Source organism: Haplochromis burtoni, unplaced genomic scaffold (assembly GCF_018398535.1).
Source record: "Haplochromis burtoni strain Fernald_Lab_line unplaced genomic scaffold, NCSU_Asbu1 Contig_257, whole genome shotgun sequence".
In the NCBI taxonomy this organism is placed as follows: domain Eukaryota; kingdom Metazoa; phylum Chordata; class Actinopteri; order Cichliformes; family Cichlidae; genus Haplochromis; species Haplochromis burtoni.
This window is the reverse complement of record NW_024582618.1, coordinates 817,511-830,606: the sequence shown is the minus strand read 5'-3', so window position 1 is coordinate 830,606 and position 13,096 is coordinate 817,511. Positions and strand designations below refer to the sequence as shown.

The window sequence follows — 13,096 nt, the reverse complement described above, 5'->3', positions numbered from 1 at the left end:
TTAGGCATTTTATATGATTAAAAATTCAAATAATGTCCCCTTACATTAACATTTCTAGGCAATGACCTCATTTAATTGGAGTCTGCATACTTTTCTTCTAATGCAGGATTCACTCTTCTTCACAAACATATTATGTTGTGCAAAAAACATTGACTTGAATGTCGGGCAGTTTGTGTAATTGGAATAACTAGCTCATTAGCATGTGAAATAAAGATTCTACTGCAGTCAAAAGATCTCATTTATTTGAAAGACTGGTGATCAAAAAATGTAACACTATGCAATTTGGTGAATTAGCAAAAATACCTGCAAACCTATCAAACCAACATCAAAATTAAGTAAATGGTTAATAACACATTATGATGTAAATATGCAGCTAGCTTAGCTTCATTATTAGGTTTTTAAAACATTGAATTTATATACTTGATGCTGAATATAGCAGGCTACTGTTGGTATATTGTTGCCTAAATTTATAAATACTATCAACATTCTTTTAAGTTCACATAATGTGCTGGCTAGAATTGATTAAGATTTTAATAAAAATACGTAAATTAACGAATACGCTACCAGTTAGCTTAGCAGCAAGCTAACAGGCAGTTGTTTGTAAGGCCCTGAGGCTATTATAGTTAGCTAAATACACTACTAGCTAACATTAACTATGCCGTTCAATTCAAGACACCATTGTAGTTAAACAATGAGAATGTTGCACTTTCAGTTTACCCATTGTGTCATACATTGATAATTTGTTATTCAATTTCACAGCTAGGTTGAAGGTCTACAGACTAAACTGCAATGTGAATGGAATTCAAATCCAAAATAATCCTAAGTAAAAATGTACACTCACCGGCCACTTTGATAGACATGGTTAAGATGACCTGCTAAAGTTCAAACTGAGCTTCAGAATGGAAAAGAAAGGTGATTTAAGTGGCTTTGAATGTGGCACGGTTGGTGGTGCAGGTGGGTTGATCTGCGCATTTCAGAAATCAATCTATTGGGATTTTTACCACAAAAAAATTTCTGTGGTTCACAGAGAATTATCTGAAAAAGAGAAAATACCCACTGAGATCTGGGCTGAAATGTCTTGTTGATGTCAGAGGTCAGAGGTTCAAGCTGTGCCCTATTTAGCAGAGCATAGCAGCTCCGTCACTTTCAAATTTAAATGATGAAAAAACCTGCAGAGTGTACTAGCTGGTGGAGGAGGCCGCCTACTGGCAATATGTCTAGGAGTGAAAACAACTGATGTGGGCCATTTAATAGGCTTCTAACATTCAAAACAGGTGCAAGAGCTCAGTTTCTGTTCAAAGCACAAACCTTCCCGGCAGCATTACTCTGTCCATGCAGCACAGGCTGAATGCTGTGTCCCCTTCTAGCACCAAAGATACCTGTGATGTTGGCTGGACTGCTGCAGCTCCCGATTTAATATTTTTCTCTCTCTACACAACATCTTCTTAGCCTTCAGTTTGAGAGAAATGTCAGCGTTAGATTATATGTACAGACTACTAATAGACCTTGAGGTACAGACAGACTGTCATATACTTGCAGAGTGTGGTTTATGAATGGAATAGAAATTGTTACATTCACATCCAGTCTTGAGGAAAGGTTTTTAATAAGATTTTGGAAGTGTAATGATTCAATTCTATTAAACACAACAGCTTTGGTGGGGTTAGCAATAATGTAAGAGGTACTCTATACATGTAGCTATGGGTAAACTATGAAAAACGTTAAATAATTATTTTCAAAAACCTGTAATTACACTTTTTCTGCATCTGTGATTAACTCTTTATTCTGCACGAACTGCAGACTTTTAGATAGTTGGCAGCAATGTCAATTTTTAAAGTAAACACTTTATTTTCTGCATTCTGGTGAAATTTGATGTGCAAATCTGTGTTTTTGTTTCACAGCTTGTGGCAGAAATATCCTTGTGTAAATACAAAATTCAGGCACAAGGTTAGAATTTCAAATGTAACCGCACATAATGCAGTAAGTTTTTCAGGCATACTGTTCTGCTTTCCAATATGCATTACTCTGAATTTATCGATTTAGCTGCTGAACCGACAAACACAGGACTGATGTACTGAGGCGCTCTTTTGTGTCTTTTGTTAGAGCAAGAAAACAGTTTCTATGCTGCGTATTTATTTAGAAGTCCTAATCATACTAGACAGCGGGTCTGTTTTCTAGTATGATTTTGAAGAATCACATACATATATGACTGTAGTGTACTGACTGATAACATATCGTACCTAAAGATGTGTCTACAAATTATTGAACAATTTCGGAATAACGGTGCTCAACATAAAATAAAAAGACCTTGAATATCTCATCATTGACTGTACATAATATGTACAAAAGAGGACAAGAGAGAAGGCGAAACATTATTGTATGCCTGTGATCTTCAGGCTTATCAGCGTGCATCTCTGATAGTGCAGTGGTGCATTGGTGCCTGCGGAAGTGTCAAGACAATGCTATTATTATGATTTGAACCTATGTTTAAGTAGAATCAGTTTATATTCAGTAAAAAGTTGTTATTGGTGAAAAATTTGAGAAGCGCTGACTAAGATCATATCACTCATCCTTTACTTACCGACACCATTAATACCATCCTTTAGTGATAGAACAGTCACTGAAACGTGGGTTTTAATTAGTGCTTAGTTAATGTTTGCAACAGCTCTTTATCGTTCATTTATTCAAAATCTGAATATTGGAAGATATTCTGTTTCCTGATGGAAAAGACAGAGAGTTAACAAACATGTAAGTTTTCTACTTAAGCTTATAAATAACTTAACCTTATCATTAATCAAATACAACAGAACAGAGGAGAAATAAAGAAAAGACCTGCAGAGATAATTCACAACAACACAACAACAACAGTAGGTACATCGCAGCGTGAAAATCAAGGTGGCTAAATTAAAGCCTGAAGTCTCACAGGTATAAATGAGTATGTCTCCCTGAGTATAGCGGTGGTTGGCTTAGTATTACGGTATCCTGTGGGCAAAGATCCTTTTTGGTCCCCTCTGCCTTCTCTTTAACAGAGACATGAGAGCTGGCACAACAGAGCTTTTTAAAGCCCATCCACCAGGTTTTGTTATGTAAGCACATTGCAGCTCTGTGTGTGTTAGTCGATTACAGGAATAATCAACCGCCAAATGCATTACAACTGCCACTAAAACAGCAATTGGTGATGACCAACACAAAAAGCCAGACATTTTTTGCTTTATGTAGACTAATAAATAAGTTTAAATCTATGTGCTACATGTGCCAAACATCATGATGTTTACCGAGAGCGAGAGAGAGTTATCCCTATAAAAACTTGCATTTAGACATGTAAATACTTTTGTGCAAATTGGTACTTAACTCTAAATCACACTGAGAGTCTCTCTGAACGGTCATCACTGCCTTTTTTTTATTGCATCACATTATCCTGACGATACCTGCTATAAACCTCCCTTTCACTAGATGGCGCTCTTGCCCGTAAACGTCACGTTTGCACTGACGTTTGTTTCCGCCTCACCGGAAATGCTGCTTCAAAACACTTCAATGGCTGTCTTGCAGTGACTTCGACCGCTTTGGGCAAATAGTTAGCTCTGAAAGTCGGGGATAATTTACTTACCTCCGCGCTTTGGGGACATTTTTAAGCTCAGACATGGCGGGGCCGCTGCTGGAGTTTGAGACCGAGATGTTCCTGAGTCTCTTCGGCAGTGACGGGCTGCTAGTAACGGCTGAAGGCTTGGGGATAGACCGAATCCTACTGCAGTTCTTGCGGGTTTACTCGGAACCGGGCAGCCTGGTTCTTCTGCTCAACACAACCACACCAGAACAGGTTAGGAGAGGCTGGATTAGCTAGAGGCACAGCTCATATGATTATCTCACACTTTACCCGGTGCGAGGTGATGTGCCGCAGCAAACTGACTTAACAGTGCCTTAACATAAACCGTACATTTAAAATAAAAAGAAAGAAAGAAAGAAAATGTTAGAATTTGGAAGAAGCCACTTTTTTTGTCCATAGACATGGTGGCTAAAATAGATGAAGATAAAAGAGATGTGCACCTGCTAACAATTTTGGCGCCATCTCGGTTTCATACATTATTTCAGATGACATTGTTGATGCATTTTTTGATATATAAAGAATTTATTATAGTTTATTATTTTCATCTGAAAGTTGTTATAGAATCCCCCTCTGTGATGGAGCTCGTCTAAGAAAGATAATTTTAATAACAGTAACGTTAACTGCATGAGGAAGTCAGTAGTATCGTGCATGAGGACAGCGAGAAAGCAGTGAGGTGTGAAAACCCCGTCTTTTTTATTGCAATGGTGATGGACAGATTGACAGATGAAGTCAGGCTGGAGTGTCTTTGGACATACGACATTACGATCTGTAGTGGGAGCAGGTGGAAGAAAGTCTGGAGAGGAGATGAAGTAAAGACAGAATATATGTGTGTGAATGAGAGGGAGGCGGGTGTAGCAATGACGCTGGAAGAAATAGAGGTAGTGAATGTGGATGACTTTGAATACCTGGGGTTGACCATTTAAAGCAACTGATGGTGAAGCAGAGAGTGTCAGGGTGATTTGTGACAGAAGGATAACCGCAGGAGTGTCAGGGAGGGTATGCAAGGTGGTAGTCAGACCTGCTATGATTTGTGGTTTGGAGATGGGGCACTGACAAGAACACAGGAGGCCGAGCTAGAGGTGGCAGAGATGAAGATTCTCTGATTTTTATTGGGAGTGATGAAGATGGACAGGTTTCGAAATGAGTACTTCAGCAGTTTGGGTTAGAAATTTAGAAGGGAAAGGTTGAAAGAGTTTGGACATGTGCAGAGGAGTGGTTATACTGGACAAAAGATGTTGAATATAGAGCTGGAGGCAGGAGGAAAAGACGAAGACGTCAGAGGAGGTTCATGGGTGTAGTGAAGGAGGACATGGAGAGGGTTTGCGTGACAGAGGAGAATGTTGGGGATAGGGTGAGATGGAGGCACATGATCCTCCCGAAAAGAAGGAACAGCTGAAACAGGAAGTATTGCATTTTAAAACACACAATTACAAAGTGGTTCAGTTGGTATAAAACCACACATTAAAGATAGAAGTGTAAATGTCCTTACATCAGTTACTACATAAACACTTGCATACACACATTAGAAGAACAGGAGCCAAAAATAATGGGTGAAAGACTAAGGAATAGTTATTCTGTAAAAAACTTATTCAGCCAACCTGACAGGCTGAGGACTACAACCTCAGAAGCGTGATTGCCTCATTATTAAAATAAGAGTTAGAAGACCCTTTTCAGATAATCGGAGAGGCTGACCGCTGAGCTTTACCTCATGTTTGTGTGGAACATAGCGTACAGCTTTAACCAAAAGCTTGCTTCTTTTCATCCTGTCTTCTCAGGAATATTTCACAGAGCAGCTGCGAGTGGAGGGTGTGACCCACCTGCCCAGGACGGTGACCAGTGATGTCCAGAGCACTGAGCGTTACAATGTTTACACCGAGGGAGGGGTGCTGTTTGTCACCAGCAGAATCCTGGTGGTGGACTTCCTCACGGACCGCATCCCTGCTCATCTAATAACAGGTCAGACTTGTACATAGCTAAATTCATATGAGAACATTTTATTCACAGCCGTATTTATCACTAGCAGTCCAAATTGGATTGCAATACTTGTTTGAGTACTTGTAGTTGCAACATATGGCTATGCATTTGAGTTATCAGTAAAATTCAGTGGCAGCATGTTGACTGAATGACATATAGTTAAGCTAAACTCCTTCATGCAAAGGTTAGTCACTCCTAACAGCTAACTTTGGCCTTTCCCATCTGTTTTCTTGCATGCTGCTTTGTTAGTTTGCAGCTGTTGCAGTCTTATGAGTTTCATGATGTCATTCAGCTCATTTGAGTTTCTTGCACTATTGTGGACTGCATTTGGCAACTGTAGTCTTGGTTCTGCTCCGGAGAGTCACTCTGAGCGGGTAGAGAATAGGCTGCAGTCTAAGGCTGGGAAGTTGGAGTCCATTCACAGGATGTGGAAGTTGGTGGACCGACAGCTGATGTCGTTATTGTGACGCAGTGTATTATTGTTATACTGTCAAGTATTTATAGTATTATTTATTAACTGCTGAAAAAGTTTGAAAACATGCTCTGGCATACACATCCACCTCTTACTACTGCCACAGTTACAATCAATTTCTGTGGGAAAATAATAATAAGAGAAATATTTTATTTATCTCTATGTGGGTAAGTTATTGTGTTACAGTGCCGCAAATATGACAAAAACAACTTATCTCCAAAAAATAAATATGGCTCTTAAAGGGAAAAAAAATTACACTTAAAAATGAGTGCAGTTAAAGCGAACAGCTTAATCAAAAATCGAAATGTGATACAGTAAGGAGATTAAACAGGTGTTGTGGTTTAAGTAGATAAAGATTTTCTGTATCTGTCTTTATGGCAGATGTTAGAGAACGCCTTCATCTACATCCGCATTTCACTATATCTACAGTCACTAGGATGACCTCTGTGTGAGCTAAAGGAGGAATCCAAACAGTGTGTTGATCTAAACTGGATTCAGACAACAACAACGATGTTGTTTGAATGATATGGATGCACTCCAGCAATGGATGACATCACTTTTCTATCACAACTTGTGCAGTCCCTTCACGTTTCTTCTTACCTGTCAGAGTCTCTACCTAAACCAGTGGTTCCCAAACTTTTTTTGCTGGGCCCCCCTTTGTTTTACAAGAAAAATGTTCAATGAGATGAATTGCAGAATGGCAGATAGAGACAAAATACTGTTACTGTTAATCTGACTATCTTCAGGTTTTACACGCTTACATAGACACACGCAGTTGCTGTCCCTCCATTTAGAAAGGCAGAGGTGTCACGGTGTGATTATTTTATGTGTAGTTGTTTTTTTCCCTGTGTAATAATATTCAACATTGCTGTCAATACATTTTTCAATAAATGCCTCTCTGTGCAAAATGGGTTTAAAAACATAAACAACTGTGGGGAAACAGATCGTGGCAGGATCAGCCTGATATTATTTGTATCCCGCTGTAACTTTACTGTATAAAGAGCTAACATCTCCAAAATGTCAGGAGTAGTTAGTCATTACAAGAAGTGTTTGTGAACTAAAAATCAAGAATGTGGGATACTGTTTGTCGGTGATTTGGAGAGCCCAGCGCGTGCTCCTGATGCAAGGGAAGCTAATTCTGTCGCAGAGATCTACCTCGGCACTTGTGCAGGTGAAGCCAAAGGGAAGATATGCTTCACCGTGTTTTCTAGTATTTGGCTTGGAATGAAGTTGGTTTGGAAACATATTTGGCGATGCTTCATCTCCTGCTTTGCGTTTGTGTGGGAACCGCGTGCTAGCAGTGTCCAAGCATTCTGTTTTTTTCCTTTTCATACCGCGCCCCCCCCCCCTGCAATGGCCCAGCGTGTCCAGGAAGTGAGAGCGGTAACAGCTCAATGCAATCCTGCTTAAAGTGCATCTAACTACACTCAGTCATTCAGCTCCCTCCCCCTCTGGTGAACCACTCATTCGCTGGAACAGCTCCAGCACTGAAACACTGTTGGTTGCTCTGTAGCTGCTCCAGGATTACAGGCCTCACTCAGTAGAACAGTCAGCTCCATTAGTTGGTCTGTGAAGAAAACCAACTTGGAAAACTTGACTTTAGCCATTTCAGTTTTGCATAAACCACAATGAGCACGAAAAATCAAACTTATCAGGTGACAAAATCACAAAAAAATCAAGCTACTAACAGCCAGCTGATATATTATTCAGGCTCTACCTTCTCTGTCTATTTGTTCCGCTCCCTTTAGGCATTCTGGTTTATCGTGCCCATAAAATCATTGAGTCATGCCAGGAGGCCTTCATCCTGCGTCTGTTCAGACAAAAGAATAAGACAGGCTTCATTAAGGCCTTCACTGACAAGGCCACGGCTTTCTCCTCGGGCTTCTGCCAAGTGGAGCGTGTAATGAGAAACCTCTTTGTCAAGAAGCTCTACTTGTGGCCCAGGTACTGTCAAACTACTTCACTGTAGATGTTTTGTCTTGTGTATTTTGTTGTTGTAGTAACATTTATAATACTTCTTTTACTACTTTCTTTTTTTTAACCTTTGCACTCAGGTTTCAAGCATCAGTGAACACAGCGCTGGACAGGCACAAACCAGAAGTGGTGGAGCTTCACGTGTCCTTAACTCCAGCTATGAGGGCCATCCAGAGCTCCATCCTGGACATCATGACCGCCTGTTTAAAGGAGCTGAAACGCTACAACCCCACTCTAGAGGCTGAGGACCTCTCACTGGAGAACACGCTGGGGAATTCTTTTGAAAAGGTTTCACAGTGTGTTACTAACATATACGACACATTTAAGCTGCCTTGACAAATTTTACCTCAGTGCGTGAAAACATTTTTGATTAAACTATTAAAGGAGGATTTTTTTGTTTTTTAAGAAGGCTTATGATAATTGGACCGAGAAAAAAGCAGGTTGAGATGAGCCTCTTTAATTTGCATGTTAAATGTTATTACAGCATTTATGAGAACCCAGTTTCTAAAAGAAAATTCAGGACACTGCAAAATGATTTGTAATCCATCTAAACCCTCTTAAATTTAAATTGAAAATAGTACAAATACAGTATGATCCCACAACTAATTAGGTCAATTGGTAACAGGTCAGTGGCATGATTGGATATGGAAAGAGCATCCGAGCGAGGCCGTGAGAGGTGAAGATGTTCACTGTTCTGTGAGGAACTGCGAGTTCTTTTATAATGAATGGTGCTGCGTCCTGCATGCTGAATAAGCTGGAGCACATCTGTGTGACTTCTCCTGCTAGAAGAGTTAGAAAAATACACCTCTGATTGTAGGTGAGTTCAATTGTATGCTTTGCCGTACTCCCATTCAGACTATCCGTCACTATCTGGACCCCTTGTGGCATCAGCTGGGAGCAAAGACCAAAGCACTGGTTCAGGATCTGAAGGTGCTGAGAGTCCTCCTGCTCTACCTAACCCAGTACGACTGCGTCACCTTCCTCAATCTCCTTGAGTCGTTGCACTCCAGCCAAAAGATCTTTGGCTCTAATTCGGGTAAACTACATTTATTTGACTGCCCTTAAATGTCAGATTGGAGGCCATTAAGAGTTTAAAATGTCTAAATTAATTGTAATTCTTTGCATTCAACCTCGCTCTTACCATCAGGTTGGCTCTTCCTGGACTCCAGTACATCCATGTTTGTGAACGCCAGGAGCAGAGTCTACCGTATTCCCGAGAGCAAAAAGAAACTTAAAGTGGGAGCAGAGGCAGAGAAACAGAAGCCATCCTCTGCCTCAGGTAACTGTGTAGTTGGCCAATCTCTGATACGGTGATATCAGAGTAGATATCCACAGAACTTGTCTGTGTATTCATGTTGGCATGACTAACTGCTCACTCTGTGTGTGGGTTTTAGAGGTGAAGCGGGAGCTGGTGCTGGAGAGGAGCCCAAAGTGGGAGGCTCTGACTGAGGTCCTGGAAGAGATTGAGAGGGAGAACAAGAGCTCTCAGCATGAGCCAGGTTAGATCTCAGTGATGTTCAACTGTTACAATGTCATCATGAATGAGTCTGAAAATGATTTTCTATAATACGATCTGATTTTTAAAAGTCATTTGTAAAGATTTGTAAATTTTAGCTCACAGTTAAACTCCTCATTTGAAATCTAGACTGCCAAAAAAGCAACACTTTGGAAACACATCAAAGCTCAATGGGGCAAAAAAAATCATGCTTGAAATCTATACTGATACAGATTGGCTAATATGTTAAGAATGAAAGGATGCCATCGTTTGATGGAAATGTAAATTATCAGCCTACAGAGGGCTGAATTCAAACAAACCCTGAAAATCAAATGATGTTGCAGGCTAATGCAACTCAAAATAGTACTCAGTAGTTTATATTGCCTCCACTTGCCAGTGGACCTGCCAATTCTGGTATTCTATGGCAAGTGCCAGGCAGTGACATGGAGCCCACTAAAGGATGCCCTTAAGCTACATTTCGTAGCTCTGGCAGTTCTCCTCCTGTTTCTCCTTGCACAAAGGAGCAGATAATGGTCCTGCTGATGGGTTAAGGACCTTCTACGGCCTTGTCCAGCTCTCCTCCAGTAAGACTCCTGGAATCTGTTCCATGATCTTGAAACTGATTAACAACCCCCTCTGCTAATAACCTGAGCAGATCAATATCCCAGACGTATAACTCACTCAGTGCTATATTAAAAAGTGTTCCTCTTATTTTTATTTATTTATTTATTTATTTATTTTTAGCTGCAAGAAAAGCATGAGCCACAGCTGGCATTTTACAAAGTCATCCTCGGGGTGGGCTGATTTGTGTTGTGGTGTTGCTTTGAAGCTGCACAGTACTTGACAGTACACCTGTACACACTGAGGAAAAGTAGTCCACCAGAATTTGGGTCAATTGCAGAATATAGAGTAGGCCTCTTTATCCCCCGTGGACCCACTGGCTTTCGAAGCAGGAAAATCTTTGGCTTTAGCCCCAGTGTTAGGATTCTGTGTGAGCTCACTTTAGGTGCACCAGTTCACGGCCTAAATATGCTGTCTTGGTGGCGTGGAAAGCACCTGTCAATCAATCAAAAAATCAAAAAAGCTTCTCTTTTCATTGTCAATTTACATTAAAGTAGTTTTTAGTCTTTCAGGGGAATATTTTTTCCAAATCCTTACATTTTTACATTACAATCTGACAATCTCTCTGTAAAGATCTATCTTTCTCTAACTGCCTTATGTTCCTCCCTCAGGTCGAGTCCTGATTTGTGCCAGTGACGACCGGACCTGTGCTCAGCTGCAGCAGTACATCAAGCACGGCTCCGACTGGCTGCTCAACCGGCTCTACCACCGCACGATTGGGAAACGGGACTCTGCTGCACTGGGCGCCTTAGAACTGGATTTGGAAAAAAAGGGAAAGGGTCCGGTCAGAAAAGGAACAAAGGGAAAGCAACCTGCGCAGAAAAAAAATGCAAAGACGACAAAAGGCAAAAGCAGACCTTCCTTGACTCTGACCCAGATGGTGGGGAAGGAGGAGACAGGCGAAGCGGCAGTCATGGGCAGCAGCGGAGATGAGGATGAACTGACGGATGAAGACGGAGGCGAGGAAGAGCAGCTCAAGCTAGACTTGCCATCAGATGCTTATTACGGCATCCTGAAGGAACCGCTGACTGTCATTCACCCGCTGAAAGGCTGCACCGATCCCCACAGCTTGACCCGGGTTCTCCATGAGGTGGAGCCCAGCTTTGTGGTGCTTTACGATGCCGAGCTGAGTTTTGTGCGCCAGCTTGAGATCTACAAAGCTAACCGGCCTGGAAAGCAACTTAGGGTGTACTTCCTCATCTATGGTGGCTCGACCGAAGAACAGAAGTACCTGACAGCTCTGTCTAAGGAAAAGAAGGCTTTTGAACACCTCATCAGGTCAGAGCTGTTTCTCTCCCGTTAGCCACGTTGGGTGTATTTTGTTGAGGGTCATTTGCTCACCATTTCTTGTATTTGTATTCTTGTTTAGGGAAAAAGCTACTATGGTGATCCCAGAGGAGAGAGAAGGGCGAGAAGACACCAACCTAGACCTTGCTAGGAATCTAGATCCCGCCAATGCCACCACCAACACCCGCAAAGCAGGCAAGTCTCTGTTGTTATGCATTTTTTATTTTTCTCTCCTTTGTGTGCTAAATCGTCTTCACTATGCATTGGACCAGTTTGTGTTTTTATATCCGTTTTCTGTCCAATAACCAGGTGGCCAGGAGCAGCCCACAGAGCCCTCACGAGTCATTGTGGACATGCGCGAGTTCCGGAGTGAGCTGCCATCCTTGCTCCACCGTCGCGGACTGGACATCGAGCCGGTCACCCTGGAAGTAGGCGACTACATTCTGACGCCGGACGCATGTGTCGAGCGCAAAAGCGTCAGCGACCTGATCGGCTCGCTTCAGAGCGGCCGCCTCTACACCCAGTGCCTCTCGATGACCCGCTACTACAAGAAACCTGTGCTGCTCATCGAGTTTGACCCAGCTAAGCCATTTTCCCTAACGGCCCGCTCGGATTTCCGTCACGAGATTTCATCAAATGATGTTTCTTCAAAGCTCACCTTGCTTACGTTACACTTCCCCCGGCTACGTATACTGTGGTGCCCCTCCCCGCACGCCACAGCCGAGCTCTTCCTGGAACTAAAGCGAGGCCAGCCCGAACCTGACGCCGCAGCAGCTCAGGCGGTAACGGCCGAGTCAGACACTGTGGCTGAATCGGCAGACCTCTACAATCCCGGACCTTATGACTTCCTGATGAAAATGCCTGGGGTCAACACAAAAAACTACAGGGCTCTTATAAAAAACGCAGACAGCTTGGCCGACTTAGCCAAAATCAGCCAGGACAAGTTAGGGAAAATACTCGGAAACGCTAACAATGCCAAGCTGCTGTACGAGTTCCTGCATAATGTAGTTAATGTCCCTGCGCCCATACAGAAGCCCAAACAGACATGACGAGCAGACTATATGGATATAGGAAGATTTTGCCACTGTGATTAAATTATTGCAGTAAGAGTATTTGACATATTCGGATACAAAATCAACTTTTTAAAAAATGCAGATGTTACGTTTAGATACAGTTTTTGTAAAACTGTGACTTTTATCGTTTTTCTGTTTTTATATTGTCGAAGAATAAAATCTGTCTTTTTATAATTAATAAAAAAAACTGTTATTTAACTTTAAAAAAAAAATAAAATGCACTTAATTTATTTTAAGCAAACCTTTAACGTGATTTTTTTCTTCCTTTGAGAGGAATGATAGAGTGAATTGTTAGTAATAACATACTGTTACAGTGGGGGATGCTCATATTTAATACAGCAAACATTTATTTAAAATGAAATCAGTACATGTACAAGTAACCCCTCTATGCTAAATGCTGTTGGCTCGGTGTCATGTGAGTGATCAGAACTCGGGGACATGACTCTTTGAGCACAGATGCCCCACCCAGCAGTTTATACACTTTCTGCTTGTGAGGGGCAGGAATCAGAATAAAGATGGTTTTCCACGACAATGGGGCCATTCTAAATCATGTACAGTGATAATTATCTTGTGTCCGTGACTTGTTTATTAAAAAAATA

At 41.5% G+C, this 13,096-nt stretch overlaps 1 protein-coding gene across 1 annotated transcript; it reads left to right on the top strand.

The window, feature by feature from the left end:
• Positions 1 to 3,483: 3,483 nt before the first annotated feature.
• ercc4 (excision repair cross-complementation group 4) lies at positions 3,484 to 12,979 on the top strand. Its single transcript, XM_005939113.3, has 10 exons — positions 3,484 to 3,814; positions 5,377 to 5,557; positions 7,796 to 7,991; positions 8,102 to 8,309; positions 8,877 to 9,057; positions 9,169 to 9,300; positions 9,416 to 9,520; positions 10,749 to 11,415; positions 11,507 to 11,619; positions 11,734 to 12,979. The coding sequence occupies exons 1-10, from the start codon at positions 3,638 to 3,640 to the stop codon at positions 12,471 to 12,473; spliced, it is 2,700 nt and encodes an 899-aa protein (XP_005939175.1). The 5' UTR covers positions 3,484 to 3,637; the 3' UTR covers positions 12,474 to 12,979.
• The last annotated feature ends 117 nt before the right edge of the window (positions 12,980 to 13,096 follow it).

Bases quoted from the DNA above. Each gene is read 5' to 3' on its own strand.
- ercc4 (XM_005939113.3), top strand. From the start codon at position 3,638: ATGGCGGGGCCGCTGCTGGAGTTTGAGACCGAGATGTTCCTGAGTCTC. The intron at 3,815-5,376 runs GTTAGGAGAGGC...CTGTCTTCTCAG, and splicing joins ACACAACCACACCAGAACAG to GAATATTTCACAGAGCAGCT. The intron at 9,301-9,415 runs GTAACTGTGTAG...TGTGGGTTTTAG, and splicing joins GAAGCCATCCTCTGCCTCAG to AGGTGAAGCGGGAGCTGGTG.